Source organism: Centroberyx affinis, unplaced genomic scaffold (genome assembly GCF_046629955.1).
Source record: "Centroberyx affinis isolate AG114_WGS23_722 - 3 ecotype Tasmania unplaced genomic scaffold, CSIRO-AGI_Caff_v1 ptg002293l_1, whole genome shotgun sequence".
Lineage (NCBI taxonomy): Eukaryota > Metazoa > Chordata > Actinopteri > Beryciformes > Berycidae > Centroberyx > Centroberyx affinis.
In genome coordinates, this window is record NW_027280569.1 from 1 (window position 1) to 15,427 (window position 15,427).

General features: G+C 41.0%; 2 protein-coding genes across 2 annotated transcripts; both read right to left on the minus strand.

Moving 5' to 3' along the window:
• Positions 1-226: 226 nt before the first annotated feature.
• Positions 227-4,714, minus strand: acadl (acyl-CoA dehydrogenase long chain; the record flags this gene model as incomplete). The annotated part of the gene is made up of 7 exons (XM_071532952.1): positions 4,525-4,714; positions 3,514-3,693; positions 3,230-3,367; positions 1,754-1,918; positions 866-932; positions 584-748; positions 227-328 (listed from the first exon to the last, which is right to left on the minus strand). Coding segments are annotated over exons 1-7 (906 nt in total), but the record flags the coding sequence as incomplete, so codon positions are not given.
• Positions 4,715-8,429: 3,715 nt separating this feature from the next.
• Positions 8,430-12,463, minus strand: mylz3 (myosin, light polypeptide 3, skeletal muscle). Its single transcript, XM_071532957.1, has 6 exons — positions 12,407-12,463; positions 11,793-11,820; positions 9,914-10,057; positions 9,627-9,797; positions 9,421-9,498; positions 8,430-8,952 (listed from the first exon to the last, which is right to left on the minus strand). The coding sequence occupies exons 1-6, from the start codon at positions 12,407-12,409 to the stop codon at positions 8,924-8,926; spliced, it is 453 nt and encodes a 150-aa protein (XP_071389058.1). The 5' UTR covers positions 12,410-12,463; the 3' UTR covers positions 8,430-8,923.
• Between the last annotated feature and the right edge of the window lie 2,964 nt (positions 12,464-15,427).

The following is a 15,427-nucleotide window of genomic DNA, read 5'->3' on the forward strand; positions in this document are numbered from 1 at the left end:
CTTCTACTGATGTAAAGCATTTTGAGCTGCATGTAGTGTATGAAAGTATTATTATTGTTGTTATTATTGTGAAAGGGACTGGAGGGGTGGGGGCTGTGCCAGAGACTTTTGTAGGAGAAGGAAAGTTCTATCAATGTTGTTGCAATTTCTACTGATCGCCAACAGAGGCTGATAAAAGTCACAGATAATAATTAGGAGTTAAACTTGTTTTCCATATTCCTTGTACCTGAGGCAGTTGACTCATCAGGTAGTAGAAACCCTTGTTGACTTCTCCCAGGAGGGCGTCCGCTGGGAGACGCACATCCTCAAAGAACAGCTCGGCTGTGTCCTGAAGAGGAAGAGGAGGAGGAATATGACGGAATAACCTCAAAGCTAAAGCATCTGATGGAATGTGCCATGACATGAGTTGCACATATTTATATTAACATTTTAGGCATTTAGTCAACCAATATTAAGGAGGTGAGAGGTCAAAGCCAGATGTCCTGACAACAGATATACCAAAATGTTCCCATGACCCTAGAATGATCATGCATGATGGAGAAGAAGATAGAAAACAGAGATGTTTTCCATCAGGTTCCAGTACCTGGGCCTTCAGGCCGATCTTGTCCAGCTTGCGTCCTTTCTGGAAGCCCTTCATGCCGTCCTCCACCAGGAACAGACTGATGCCGTGGGCCACCGCCTTCGCCTCGCGGTTGGTCACTGCCACGACCACCACCAGGTCGCTCATCCAGCCGTTAGAGATGAACACCTGAAGAGGTGAGATGGAGAAGAGTACAAACGAGATGCTTGCCAAATTCACCGAAAGATCCAACACAATGACCGTCTCTCCCGTGTATCAGAGAAGCGTTTTTTTTCCCGGCTGTACCTTGTTGCCGTTGAGGATCCAGTCACTGCCGTCCCTCCTGGCATGCGTCTTCACACCTTGCAGATCACTGGGAAGACAAAAAGCGAAGAACATAACTTATGGATTTATGGCATTCTTCATAAACATGCAATGTCTACAAGAACAATATCAATCATTGGAGAACAAGAGATGACAGCTAGAAAGCACTATCCAGCTCAAAAAAATGAAATTTGTTACCCATATAGAAAAACAGATGCATTATGTGAGATATTTTTGTTTTGTTTGTCATGGATTCTTGCTTTTCTATTAAGAGCTTTAAATTTGTATAGTACATACTGTAGAAGAGGTAAATAAATCATTTTGTTTGAATAATCAATCACTGAATCGAGAAGGAGCATGCTCATCAGATATTGCATACACACTTTACTCAAAAACACACTTATTTTTAACTCTGTATGGCTGGATTAGGCTCCTAAGTAGTGCTGAAGCGGTTAGTCGATTAATTGATCGGCAAATAACTTTGACAATCAATTAATAATTTTAATCACTTATCAAGCAAAAATACCAAACATTTGCTGGTTACAGCTTCACAAATGCAAAGATTTGCTGCTTTTCTGTTTCATATCATTATAAAATGAATACTTTGGGTTTTTTTGGCTGCTGGTCAGACGAAGTAAGCAATTTGAAGAATCACTTTAGGTTCCGGTAACTTGTGATGGGCATTTCTCATTATTTTTGACATTTTATAGACTAAATGATTAATGCAACAAATGGTCGATAGATTAATCGATACTGAAAATAATGGTTTGTTGCAGCTCTACATCTACGATGCAATATATTAGGGCTTTACATACTGTGATGTTTCTTCCAGATCCAGGTCTATGCTTGAGACAGTCACACAGCGCTCACCTGCCTGCCCCTGGTTCTGTCATGGCGATGGCACAAATGCATTTCCCAGCAGTCATCAGGGGGATGAAGCGGTCGATCTGCTCCTTGGTGCCGTAGTGGCTGATGTAGGGCATGATGATGTCAGAGTGCAGGGAGAAACCTGGGCCGGAGCAGTTGGAATACATCCTGCAAGACAGACACCCAACCTGCTGGATACTGTAAACACACATCATCTCTTCTTCCGAGGTAATCTCAGATCTTAAAGTACCTAGAGTACCTGAAGTATTACAGATGTTCCCTAAAGTACTTAATGATGTCAGACTAATGACTATTTAAAAGAAATGACGTCTATGTGAGAATGACACTGTAACACTGAAGAATACAGGAACGCAGCCAATGTCAGCATTATTGTCACCTTCAACACAAAAAAGTAAAGATGCTGGTTGCTCTCAGATGAAGATCGGTTGTAACGCAGGAGCAAGAATCAAATTATTGTAAACTAGAAAAATAGGAAAAGAATTCTGCACACTGCAAATAAAAGGCCAGGACAAAAAAAGTCTAGTTAAAAAACAAAAAAAATTATTGCAAAGTGCCCAACTAAAAGGTGCAAGTGAAAAAAGAAATATATGTATATATTGCAGTGTGCATTTATTTTCTGATTTTTCTACCTTCAACAGAACAACATCTCACTGAAACCTGTGAGATGTCGCTCTGTGGCGATCACAATATTCCTTTGTAAAGTAGGAATCAAATTCAACATTTATACATTAGAACTTAAGGGGCAGTTTAGACAGATTTGAAATGGCATATTATGGTGTTTTATCTGTAGATTGTAGATGGAACTGAATTGGCATACTGTAATACAAAACCTTAATCTTTAAAACTGGACAGACTATTCCTTACAGGTTCTGATGTCTGAAAAGGGAACAAAATTCAAATTTTCCTCTCATTACACCCAAGTTGTGCAGCCCTAGTTCACCAAGCATCGAGCAAAATGTGGGACATCTGCAACGGCTACATCTGTGCATTCTCCATAAATCATTACTGAAATGCTGGCGAGGACAATTCCCCTCTAGCCTCATCTAAAAAACACTATGCAGGCCAGAGTCCTACCTCAGATATGATTAATGTATTAAAGTCACAATGAAACTGCATTTTGAGAGCATCTTGCTTCCTTAATGTGATGCATGTCCTGTTGAAATAGGATGTTGGGGCGGGACATAAGGCAGGGAGGGAGCATTCAAAAGTGTAAACCAATGGGATTTCAGTTAAAGAGACAAAGGCAACTTCATTTGATGGGAAGGGCAGAGGAGTTGGACTGTTAAAAAATCTGTGATGGTCTTATTGGCTGGAATTTTTATGTTTTTATGTCCATTTTCCAGGAGGTAAAGGTAATGAGATTTTGATAGTTAGAATGAGCTAAAAAAAAAAGAGTCATTTTTCATTTCAGTGTGACTTTAAGTATTCCATTAAAGAAGCATTTAAAGGAGGACTCACTGCTCCTCCCAGACGACAGCAGCAGACAGCAAGTCTCCTCCGATGCCTCCCTGCTCCTCTGGTGTCATGATTCCCAGCAGGCCGTGCTCCCCGGCCTTCTCCCACACCTCCCTGCTCACCTGGCCCGCCTTCTCCCACCTGCACCAGGGACAAATGGGTTGGGTGAGGTGGAGAGGTGATTAAGGTAAACCGTTCAAATCTCAATACTTAATGTCTTGGCATTCAATGGCTGCAACTTGGTGCTTCCTGGTGTGTGAGGTCTTTAAACCCCTCTCTGGACGTACTCGCTGTGGAAGGGCACCACCTCCTCCTGGAAGAAGCGCCGGACGTTCTGTCTGAACAGGTCGTGGTCTTCGGTGAAGATGCGACGCGTCCCGATGTCCATCAGGGTCTTGGCGCTCGAGGTCTCGGGACGAGCGGAGGAGACGGGGATCCCATGCTGCTGGTCCTGGCTGTGCTGCAGTCTGGGAGGAAATGGAGATACAGGAATTCAACATCACACACTTCTCACAACAATAACAACACCACCGGCATGAGAGAGAGGACTCTTTTTTTTTTTACAGTAATTGCACACTGGATTAAAGCTCCTTTCTTAATACTTTATTTAATACAACATTTTGACTGTAAGGTGTGAGGAAGGCCGCTAAAATGGCACACAGAAAGAGATATATGGCTGTAATGCACTATTGATTAAGCATAATTAGAGAAGAATATACCATATGACTTATTATGTTTTACATGTTACTGATTGTCATGTTTTAGGTTTGGACGTCCACCTTAATGATTTGTTATAGATGAAATTAACTTTTAACATTATTTTTGGCTGGTTTATATGAAACTCTGTTGTAACACACACACACACACACACACACACACGCAATGCAAAAAGAGATTGGTGTAAAAAAAACTTTTTTTTTGATACATAGTGACTTTTAATGTCGAATTGTAATGTCAAATTTTTAAAAAAATATATTTTTTTATGTACTAACAATTTTCTGAATCTTAATATCTGCAAAAGTATGACTGGTTCCTACGTCACATGATGATTACATTAAAGTGCACACAACTAGAAAGTGGGTCAAAGGTCGCAGTGGCCCGCTTGGATTACAGTGCAACAAAGTGCAACATTCATCAAACAATCGTGCGGAGTCGTGCAGAAATATTATTAATAGCCCCACAACATTCCAGCATGGCAACATTTCAGCTAAAAAAACTACAAAAAAGACACATCTACAAAAAACAAAAAAAAACTACAGAAAGATAAACATTAAACGAAACAATGCTGTAAGTTTCACCTGGCGGCTGCTGCGGAGAGAACCTGTCGACGGCGAGAAGCATTTTCCAGCCCAGAAAAACACGTTTTGACCGCTTTTCTCATGAACATCCTTGGACTCGTTTGATTTGACTACCTGCACGTCTGGAAAATAGACGAGAGCAGCCGAGTGCAGTCAGGCGAGGAGTCATCAAGCCGAACACTCCCGACTGCACACCATACACCCAAAGTACTGCACACTCCCTGCTCTTTTTTCTTCTTCTTCAGTTTTGTTGAACGGCGGTTGATAAACAGTTTAAAAGACGCATTACCGCCACCCACACTCATGGTACGTTTCCACAGGATCCGTTATTTTCACGCTTCCCATACAGTTTAGCCGTGCAATGCATTCTGGTAGTGCCGCGGGGAGTTTCCAGCATACATCCATGGTTTCGAGAGCCGGGGGGCGTCACGCAAGCGTCACGTTGGCCGCTTATGGAAAGCCGAAATCCCAGCATGCTCAGCGGGGCTTCACCGCCGCGATAAATTGAACAGTTTTTATGAGAATCTTTTCAATTGGGTATGGACATTGGTGAAGACCCCTATTGATTTTGATGTGTTTATGATTCTAATAACTATTATTAATTAACTGATTAAATTAATCTCCATGCTATTTGGACCCATATCTCACCAATGGTGCATTATATTGTGTTGAAATTTGTCAAGAGAATTGTTTAGGCAGTTATGGAGATTTGTATGACGTTTGCACTTTCTGTGAATAAATTAATGAATACATTTTTGTACTGGTACTTTTAAAAAAAAATATTATTGTTTTTCTCTTTTGGCTCAATTTCCCGTGAGAAGGTAAATGCTAGAGCCATGAAACTGCGCCATGGTCAAGTATGGCTTCAATTAGACCCACAAGAAATATGACCCCCATCGGCCTGATGGTGGCGCTATAATTAAAGGTCAAATATATAAAGTTTAAAGGGCTGTATCTCCAACACTGTTTGTCCAATTTACATGAAACTTGGTGCACATGTCCACCTAACCGTACTCTACAGATTTGTCATAAGGACCCTCAAGGTCCGCCTGGAACATTTTTGAGATATTATGAATTATTTGAAAAACACATTTTTAGCATCTCCTCCTACACAGTTGACCGATTACCACCAACATCGGTCAGTAGCATCTATGGTCCTCTGCTCTTTAATTCTGTTTATAGATTGTTGATATCTACTGTAATTTGAAGATATGTTCTCTTAAAGTTGTGAAGAAGGCGTGGCCTATTAGCTAAAATGTTATAACTTTGTGATAGATGGTCCAATCATCATGAAACTTGGACAACATGTTCCCATATAATGAATGAACATGTGTGCAAAGCCATTAAAATATTGACGTTTGGTCATCATTAGTGAATGTGGGTGTGGCCTATGACATTTTGGCTTATAACTCAAACAGAATTTCACCAATCGCTATGGAACTTGGTAATCATGTTCCAACCTTTATGTGAAAAACGCACACCAATTTCCATATAGATCCGACCAGATTTTGCCCAACAGCAGCATTTTGAGTGTACAGCTAAACAAACCAATACGAAGTTGGATATTGACACCTTTTAACTTGCTATTACATTCTTCAGTATCAGAACTTCCACATAAACAATCCTTCTCTGACTCCTCTGCTTCTGTTTATCTGCATCTCCTCCTTTGTGACTGCTACAGATTTAATAAGGGAAATCAATATGGGATAATGGCTTTTTATCTGGATTCACCTCATTAGTGGACTTCATGAAAAGTGTAAGTGTCCCTAATATTTTGTATATTCAGTGTAATTAGCTTTTGTGAAAGTGCAGAGACTTTTCAGCAGAAACTAAAAGAAGAGCACAATCAGAATAATTATTTGCACATAGGAACTATTAAACAGCAAAAAATTGATCTTTTTCTCGGCTGTGAAAAATAATAGACATGGATGAATACACAGATACATAATAACTGGAGCAGCTGTGCAATTTAGTAGCAAATTGGCATTAGAAAATACTAATTAGCAAATCAATATTTTCTCCTACAACCCTTGTTTTTGTTTCTAAATTTTCATTGTGATTGTGTGAATGGAGATCCCAATATCACTTATAACACTTTCCATGAACTTAAACATGAAAGAATTTATTTTATATTATTTAATATTTTATATAATTATATTCCAGCGATTCAAGCCAGTGTCTTAGTTTATTTCTTGTTCTTCTTATTTATTATTCAATTTTTAGTGGTTTAGCAAGCTGGTTATCCACTGTTCATGTGACCCTGGTGATGTGTTAAAGTAGTTATATGCTACAGTATATGATAGAGCTGCATTCACTTCCTCATTACGCCACAGGAGTGCATACTCTCCCCACTGCACTTATCTTGGAAGCTGTGAGTCAGATCTGACCCAGGTTAGATTTACAGAAGTAGTTATTGTAAAGTCCATCGTCTTGCATCATTGCTCCTGCATCTACCCCACATTACAGTGGAACAAAATTAGTGTATTATTAAACAAAAAAGTGTCTCTCAACAAACTAGTTCCCAGTCCATTCCTTGCATACTGTATGTCACACAATATAATGATCCATTTAAGTCCCAGTATACATTGTGAAGCTGTGTGTTACAGAAAAATTTTACAATACAAGTTATAATCTTATGGGAAAAAGACAAAAATACAAAAAAAAAAATCACAAATCAGTATCAAAATTTCATGATGTCATGAAGATGTAGGTCTGGGAGCTTCATCATTGACAATGAGAGGTTTGGACGTTTTAATGAGCTGTATGTTACAGCAATGCTTTAGATTCTGAAACAAAAAGCAGTCTCATAATCCAAAAAAAAAAGATCATACACTGTCACAGTCACATTTGCATCTTGGCCAGTCTTTTTCATTAACAAACTAATGACCATGTGCAAATTCCACTGATACACTTTACACTTTTGCAGCATTCTAGGGCAGAAATCAACACTATTTCTGGATGTTGCACCCTACCTAACTGGTCCTGTTGAGGAAGAAATGGAAAAGTACCTGTACTAGGCAACATTCCTATATGTAACCTTAGACCCAAAACTCAAGAATACTGAATCGGCTTCACCATTATAAGATTTAACTCTAAAGTAACATCTTGTGTGTTGCTCACAGAACTGTGAGCCTGGAATGTGCAAATACCCAAATCTCACATATAATATATATGCATGTAATCTCACCTGCTCACCTCTTATTAAACATCTTCCATTTCAATTATTATTGCTTGTTCAGTCTTGTTCATATGACCTTCTACTTTTTGACCAATAGCTATATTATATAATATCTGTATTAACATAATCATAAATATTCAACACTATAAAGCAGATTCTGAGTTCTTTGGCAGTTTGAAGCAGATTGAATAAACTGTCAAACTGCCACTGTCTCATCCTGAGTTTTCTTCCACAGTCCTGTAATTCATTAGAGAGAGCAGGACACTAACACTGCCAGGGTTAGGGGTTTTATTCCTGCTGTGGCCACCAATGCTAAAAATGTACGCACTCATAGCAGCGTAAGGCATTCTGGATAAACACATACACCAAATGGCATATATTATGCTTAACACCAGTTGTCTGTGTGTGCAGTATAATGGTTAATTATAGAAATGAACAAACCCTTTCAGATGGCAAGTCAGATTTAATAAGTGCTAGTTAAACTGCAGAGCGCAAAGTGTCGCAGTAAGAGATGCCTTCTGGCTCTTAAAACGAAGGAGCATCTGTTAAGTTAATCACCTTTGTGGGCACCAGTGGTTTCATCTTCCACCATCACACTATTTCAGTTTTCTGTGCTTCTGTCTAATTTAACTATGCACACCTACATTTCATCTGTGCTATTGTGTACTTTTGCTTTATCATACTATAGGAGGACAATGAAAGACCAAGGATCAAACCAGATGGGATGTACGTTTGGAAAAGTTTATTCTGAAATGAACAGAGTGGAAATAAATAAAACTTTTCGGGGACAGGGGGAGAAGTTTGGCGGCCAATCCACTACCATCCTCCAGCGCCTTTGGCGTTGCTGGGCCAGTGGTGGCATGACTGGATGAGGTGGCGGGTGGGACGGGAGGGATCAACCCTCACTTGATGAGCGGTCACCCCTTCCTCCCCCGTTCCTCACCCCATGTGGCGGGTGGAGACGCGCCCCGGGTAGAGGCCAGGTGGGGGGGGGTCTACAACGGAGAGGTGTTGATGTCCAGAGAGAGAGAAAGAGAGGAAGATTGGAGGCGAAATGGAAAAAAAAACAAAATAAACAACAAGATGGGTTGGCTTCAACATCCCTTGTACATAGTCCTTTGTCTTTCCTAGGTTGGTCTTTGAAACAGTGTGGATGTCCTGACACCGTCGGGAGGTCTGTAGACAAGCTACAGCGTCCTCAACACTCCTGCCGCTGGCCTCTTAAACAGACATGATGTGCTTGACGAAAGCTGCAGAAGAAGAAACCATATGGCATAGAAGACGTTAGCAAGTGGAGCTGCATGTCTAAAATCTTAATAGTCAATGTGTGGTACATACAGTATATTGAAAGGCATCATTAAAAAATTAAGAATTAAAAAAACAACACCTATTCTTATAAAATGATTGATTTGCTAGCACAAAATTGAAACAAATGACACTTTCTAGGTTTGTCATTTTTAAGGATAGTAGGTAACTTAAGTCATTAGCTGGCAAAATGCTAATAGTTTTACAGACTGGATCTTAAAGTATAAAATTATAAATTTCTGATTATTCCCCCCCCCCAAAATGGAAATATGGCATTTTGGAAATGAACTCTTCTTATGTGTTATCCACTTTTTTTTTCATACTTGAATGAAAAGACAAGAACAAAATGCATAGGTCTGTCGTACACAGCTGTAGCCAACAGGAAGCGTCCTTATAGGGAAGTGAAAGCTTACCCTCATAGTGCACACTGCCGTTCTCGTCCTCCTGGCCGGCCATAAGGGCCTCAATCTCTGGCTCAGTCATCTTCTCTCCTGTAGACGCACAAGGAGCCATGTCAGCGCGCTCTCCATTTCACACACACGCGCACACACACACACACACATGTTCACACATTACTATTTCTGTGTGCGTCTATATTTGGCCCTCGCGGGAGACTCACCCAGGGTGGACAGCACGATGCGCAGCTCAGCGCCCATGACTGTGCCGTTGCCCTCCTTGTCGAAGACGCGCAGACCCTCAACGTAGTCGTCGTAGGTGCCCTTAGGGTTGGCATCGACGGTCTTCAGCATGGGCAGGAAAGCCTCGAAGTTGACTCTCTTGTTGGCCATGTCTGTTGATGAAAAAAAATCACAGGGGAAGGGCAACAAAATTACATACGGAACCATGGTAGATCCAAGGTATTTAGATGTACAGTAAAGAAGTTTTCTGCATGCGCTGGGCTCTCACCATCAGCGGATGGGTTGCCCAGGATCGTCTTGACGTCCTTGTTGGTGGGGTTCTGGCCCAGAGCGCGCATGATGTCGGCCACCTGGTTGTAGGCCACCTGGTTGTCACCAACTCTGTCGAAGAGACCAAAAGCCTCCTTGAAGTCTGGAAAGAAGGGGAGAGACGGGAGAGCGCTCTGAGTTACAAAGTACAGACACAAAAAAAAAAAATCATAATTTATCTGAAAACACAGCAAAAACAGTGACGATTCAAGAACTGTTTCAAGAGGGAAAAATATATGATTTGTAGTCCCGGTACAAAAAAATCTATGAGCTCATGGTATTGTAAGCTTATGCTATGCTTTGGAAAAAGACATTCACCAAATGGAATATGTTAAAAGATGATTTGTCACTTCTATTGGACATGGAAATGAAACAGTCCTTTTTTCATGACTGACATGAGAACAATTCTAGCAATGTTCTCTTTTTGGTTCCTGCTAGATCCGTCCCCTAGTGTTTTCTACACCTTCTCTTCGGGGGGGTCTTAGTAGGACACGGCAGGTACGCAGTGTCATGCTGTGTCGGAGGATCAAAGACAGTGAAAGACACGTACTTCCCTCATTGTCCCCAGATAATTGGGAGCGACAGCTGTCTCCAAGCACAGCGCACAAAGGTAGCAAGCGGGGCCTGAACAAGGGTTAGCTATTTCTATGAATCCCACCAGGAAGCCAGCTGAAAGTGATCCGTCCACAGATTAGTGCTCTTATGTGATTTCCGAACAGCAGCGGCGGCAACAGCTGTACCTGCTCCCCCTCCACCACTCCCCCCACCCCCCCCCACCCCCCTTCCTCCACGTGCATTTGGGAGGCATTTACTGCAACGCGGGGGGCAACTGATACACCCTGAGAAAGTAACCCAGGCCATGTAGAGGCATGGCCCCGCTGCCCTGCTTGAGTTAAACATAAAAATGCTGACTGCGGCGTAATCAACACCTCCTCCTGCATTCTGCTGGCACCCGACCTGCTGCTTCAGACCTTCAGCGCAAATGCACTGGAGCGTGCTGAAACGGCAGTTTCTCTTTTTTTTTTTGGTATCAGAGAATTGCCAAATTGAAAGCCTATGTAAAAACTGCTACTAATAATGATAGGCTGTAATTATGAGTTTTTTCCTGCCACTCTGAGAAGCGCAAATGTGAAATTTCAAGCTGGGTATATTGCTGTCACTCCCAGATGAGCTTACAAATAATGTACAAAGTACTGAAAATATCCATACATGCAAAAAATAGCATTATGCATGCCTATTCCAAAATTTAAAAGGGGGGAAAATATTGACTAAAAATGTTTAAAATAAGCATCAAAAGGTCATCTTGTCCACAAATGCCTTTCGACAAGTTTCTAAAGGACACGTCTGTCAGCGGGGAACAAAGGGTCGGTGGTGTGGTGCTAGGGAGGGGGTCGCTAAGTTTGGATGCCTTGTGTAAGGAGATGCCACTGGGCCTGCATCTTAAACCTTGGGCTGGGGGATTAACACCTCCGCAGTTTAAGGGCCACCGTGCCGTGCAAGACAAGGCCAGGCCGGCTTAGAATAGACAGGACTCAAATCCTCCTCGACAACTGGACAAGTCCGAGGAATGCCGTCCTCTCCTCTGGACCTTTTTCATCCCATTTCAACCCTCAGCTGCTCGGATGGCAGTTCATTTGGCCTAAAGGTTCAACTACAAGGTGTCTGTGGACGAATGTGCATCTATTTCAGGGGTCTAAGGACATGTTGTCTCCTGCTGATCACTGTGCAAGTAAATGTCACTGAGGGAACAGATTTCTGTAGCAACACCTTTCAACTGCCAACTAAGTGTATTGGTGAGAGAAAGGGATGAGGATGAGTGTTTCTGTTTCTTCACTTACCCTCAATCTGGTCCGCTGTGAACTCGGTCTGTCACACACAAACAAACACACACACACACACACACAGAAATGCACCAACAAACACACACACGCAAACACACATACAACACATTCACACACAAAACACAGTGAAATGAGAAAAATGAATTGATTGCTGTGGATGAAAACAGCACAAACGCACATAATATCCACCTAAAACAAAGTCCACCTTAGCCTCGTACCTTATTGCACTAAATACATGTGTTGGAAGATCAATAGAAGTGATAGTAGATAGATTCCATGCATTTAGATATAAGCCTACACAGATGTTAAGGATAGAAATGTGGATATATTCCAAGGCGGTGGTCCTGGGCCCAATACAACAACTCAACCTTGGAAATCTTCATAGAAATGAACTTAAGCCCCAATTTGTGAAGACAGGCTTTTCACAGCAATGATAAAAATGCCAGCCTCGATTTATCCTCTCTAACTCGTTGACAGTTAGAGTTGACAGCCACAATTTCAGGCTTTTTTTTGGGGGAGGAGGTATCCAAACACATGCCATAAAGATACAAAAAAAAAAACAGGAATCTTAGAAGGTCCAAAAGGTCCAAGACACCGTTTTTTGTACACACCATTTTGGAGAGTAGGAGATGGGAGAGCCAAAAGAAAGGAGAAGAGAAGCTGGAGTCCCAGGCGAGAGTGGTCCTGAGCCATGGTCAAGGCCCCTCTTATTTATCCCGGGCCTGTGATGTCACATGTGGATCAGATGACGCACTGGGCCATCTTTAACTTTCTTAGGGCAAACGGAAAGGAGAGCGGCTCCCTCTGAGCGGTGGGTGTAGGCCTTTAGAAGGGGACAGGGCTATTTTTAGAAGGCCAAGGAGCTGCTTCAAGACTCTTTGCTCAGCGTATGACATTTTTTTTTTAACCAATATCCCTCAGGAAAGAAATACGTTTTTTTACTGACTTGACAAGTTGTCTCTAGAGGAAGAGATGTGCAGCTGATCTGTGTCTCTGAAAAGGCAGAAAATCCAGCTTCGCACTAGCCCACTTCAGAGGGGCTCCAGGCCCAGTAAGATCATTTACAAGGTGATATTTTTAAACAGCGAGAGCAGCTCCTCCTCTTATGGTTAAATAGGAACCAGGCAAAACTCACTTGAAAAAGTGGGTTCCATTTGGGCAGATTAGAAAACCCATTCTGAGCAGCAGTGAAGTTATGAACTGAACTTGATATACAGCAGGTTTTATATTCATTAGTGCACTATGAAATTAATCGGCATTACCCCTCCTTAGGCCTATTCTTGTGGGGTAACAGCCTGGGATCTGAAACCGGAGGAATTTACCTGATTATTTGGCAAAACATGCAAAAAAAAAATATGAACATTTAAAATTTAACGGCTTTTGTAGCTTTTAATTCAGTAGCTTTTCCTCTGTGCATTTCGCCTTGCTTTAGCCAAAACTAAAAATGGGTCAGGATCTATTTCTAGAATGTAAGTTCTGGTTTGATGAACATTTTTGAGGCATATTATCTCATTGCTATTGATTCTGGACAATACAGATGTAGTATAATAGGGGAATTTACCTGGAAGTAAAGGCAAGACCGCATGAGTGACTTGCTTTCCATCTCCAGCAGCGCTCTCCAAGGTGCTGATGGCGATATCAAATGGCCAAATTTATATAGATGCAAAAAATAAAATCAACTGTGGCAGGTGCAATTTCTGATGAATATTGACTTCATAATGATATTATAACATATAATACTCCAGACCAGTGGTTCCCAAAGTGGGGTCCAGGGACCACCAGGGGTCCTTGAAGGGGTTCCATGAGGTCCCCCAGGAAATTGAGGAATAGATAAATTTCATGTTTTATTTGCCTCCCTCGAAAGATGACTATTTTGTTCAAGGGTTTCAGAGATGGTTATGTAATTATGAATCAAGTCATATCTTACTACAAAAAATTTGGGAACCCCTGCTCTAACAGTGTTGCTTATCTTCCAAGTAATTTTTACAACCTATATAAAATCTTATACCCGATAAATGGCCATTTCAAGTTTAAAACAGATTGAATGGTAGGACTACAATACAAAGAAACACACTTCAGTTCTTATGTTTGATATTTATTAATACTGCCCAACTTTGTAAACTATATTTTGAACTAAAAACTAATCCCAGCTAATCTGTGCAGATTCTTCGGGACATGTGATCTATGATTTCTTTCTTTGATACTTTTTATTGGTTTTATTTTGACATACAGATGAATGGTGGAGTGGAGGGGTCTGATGTCACAACTCACTGAAACACAATTCGGTCAATGAACCACAGACTTCAACTGTAATTCTATATCAGTTGCTGTGGAGTATTTTTTGATACGTCATATTTTTTAAGATATGTTCCTCTGCAAAATCTGTTTTACTAAAGGCAGTGCACACATCTAGGTCCTAATCTATCATTTCCAGTCAACTTCTATAGTCATCACTTGATGCACTGCCAGTTTTTCCACTTCTCCAAATCATACTGAACACTTGCAGTTCTGCAGAAGCTCACTAAACTTGACAGAACCATGCTGAATGAATGAACTACCACATAGGGTTCCACCGTACTACTTTTTCTTATTACAATATGTTTATTCTGAATAAAGATCAAGATATGACCCCGTGTTGTGAAATGTGTCAAAGTGCCTCAAAGTTCAAGTCAACTCACGTCCAATTTTGCTCAGGTGGTCAAAAATTTTTAAATCGCAAAATCCTATGCTGTAAAATGACCCATATCAAATCCTTAGCAACTGAGAATGATGTTTCACTGTTATCAGCTGCATAGCTTAGATTCAAATCTTGATTGATCCATTTACTTAAGTGAATGTACCCTGTGTGCTGTGTCTCAGGCAAATACCTAAACTAGCGATTAATTAATGAGCTGATGAATTCGTTGCTAACTTATATTGTGCTCTAAATGTGTGATAGACCTTGTTTTCCATCCATTACCACCAGACCAAAGGGCAGTGTCAACAATGTCTTCACACATACACAGCAGTTATACTCCCTACCCTTAATATCCGTAATACTACAAGCAGCCTCTTTTACACTGAGCCAGAGCCGGCACAAGTGGAGTTCAGATATGTTTACCACTGTGAAAAAAAAAAAAAAAAAAAAAAAAGTCGTCCATCATTATGTCTATCATAAAATAGTAACACATACTGACAAAGTATTAATTAATGCAAAAGACCAAGGGACCACCAGGGGTCCTTGAAGGGGTTCCATGAGGGTTCCATATGGGTTCCATGATATCTTATTACAAAAAGTTTGGGAACCCTTGGGAAGTACTATTGTGTCATCTTTCTTCCTTAAGCTGCTTCAGAGAAAAATCTGCCAATTCGTACACTTTATTTGTTATCATTTGTTACATACATACATCCATCCAAAGTACCAGTGGGTAATTCACTGAGCTCACAATGGGAATTTCCTTTATATTTTCCTTTAACAACACACCTAAGACTATACAACATATTATTTTGTAAGAGTAGGTGCCATCCTGTCATCTTGCTTTGGAATAAAACTTGGAAGAGTGGATAGTTCACTAACCGCATGAATAGCTGGCTGTGTGCATGCTGGGAGATTGTAGCAGTCTAACTTGTCATCAGCTCTGTAACACAGATTG

Coding starts and splice junctions, on each gene's coding strand:
- mylz3 (XM_071532957.1), bottom strand. Junction 9,798..9,913: donor GGGCAACCCATCCGCTGATG/GTGAGAGCCCAG, acceptor TTTCATCAACAG/ACATGGCCAACAAGAGAGTC. Junction 9,499..9,626: donor CATCGTGCTGTCCACCCTGG/GTGAGTCTCCCG, acceptor GTGCGTCTACAG/GAGAGAAGATGACTGAGCCA.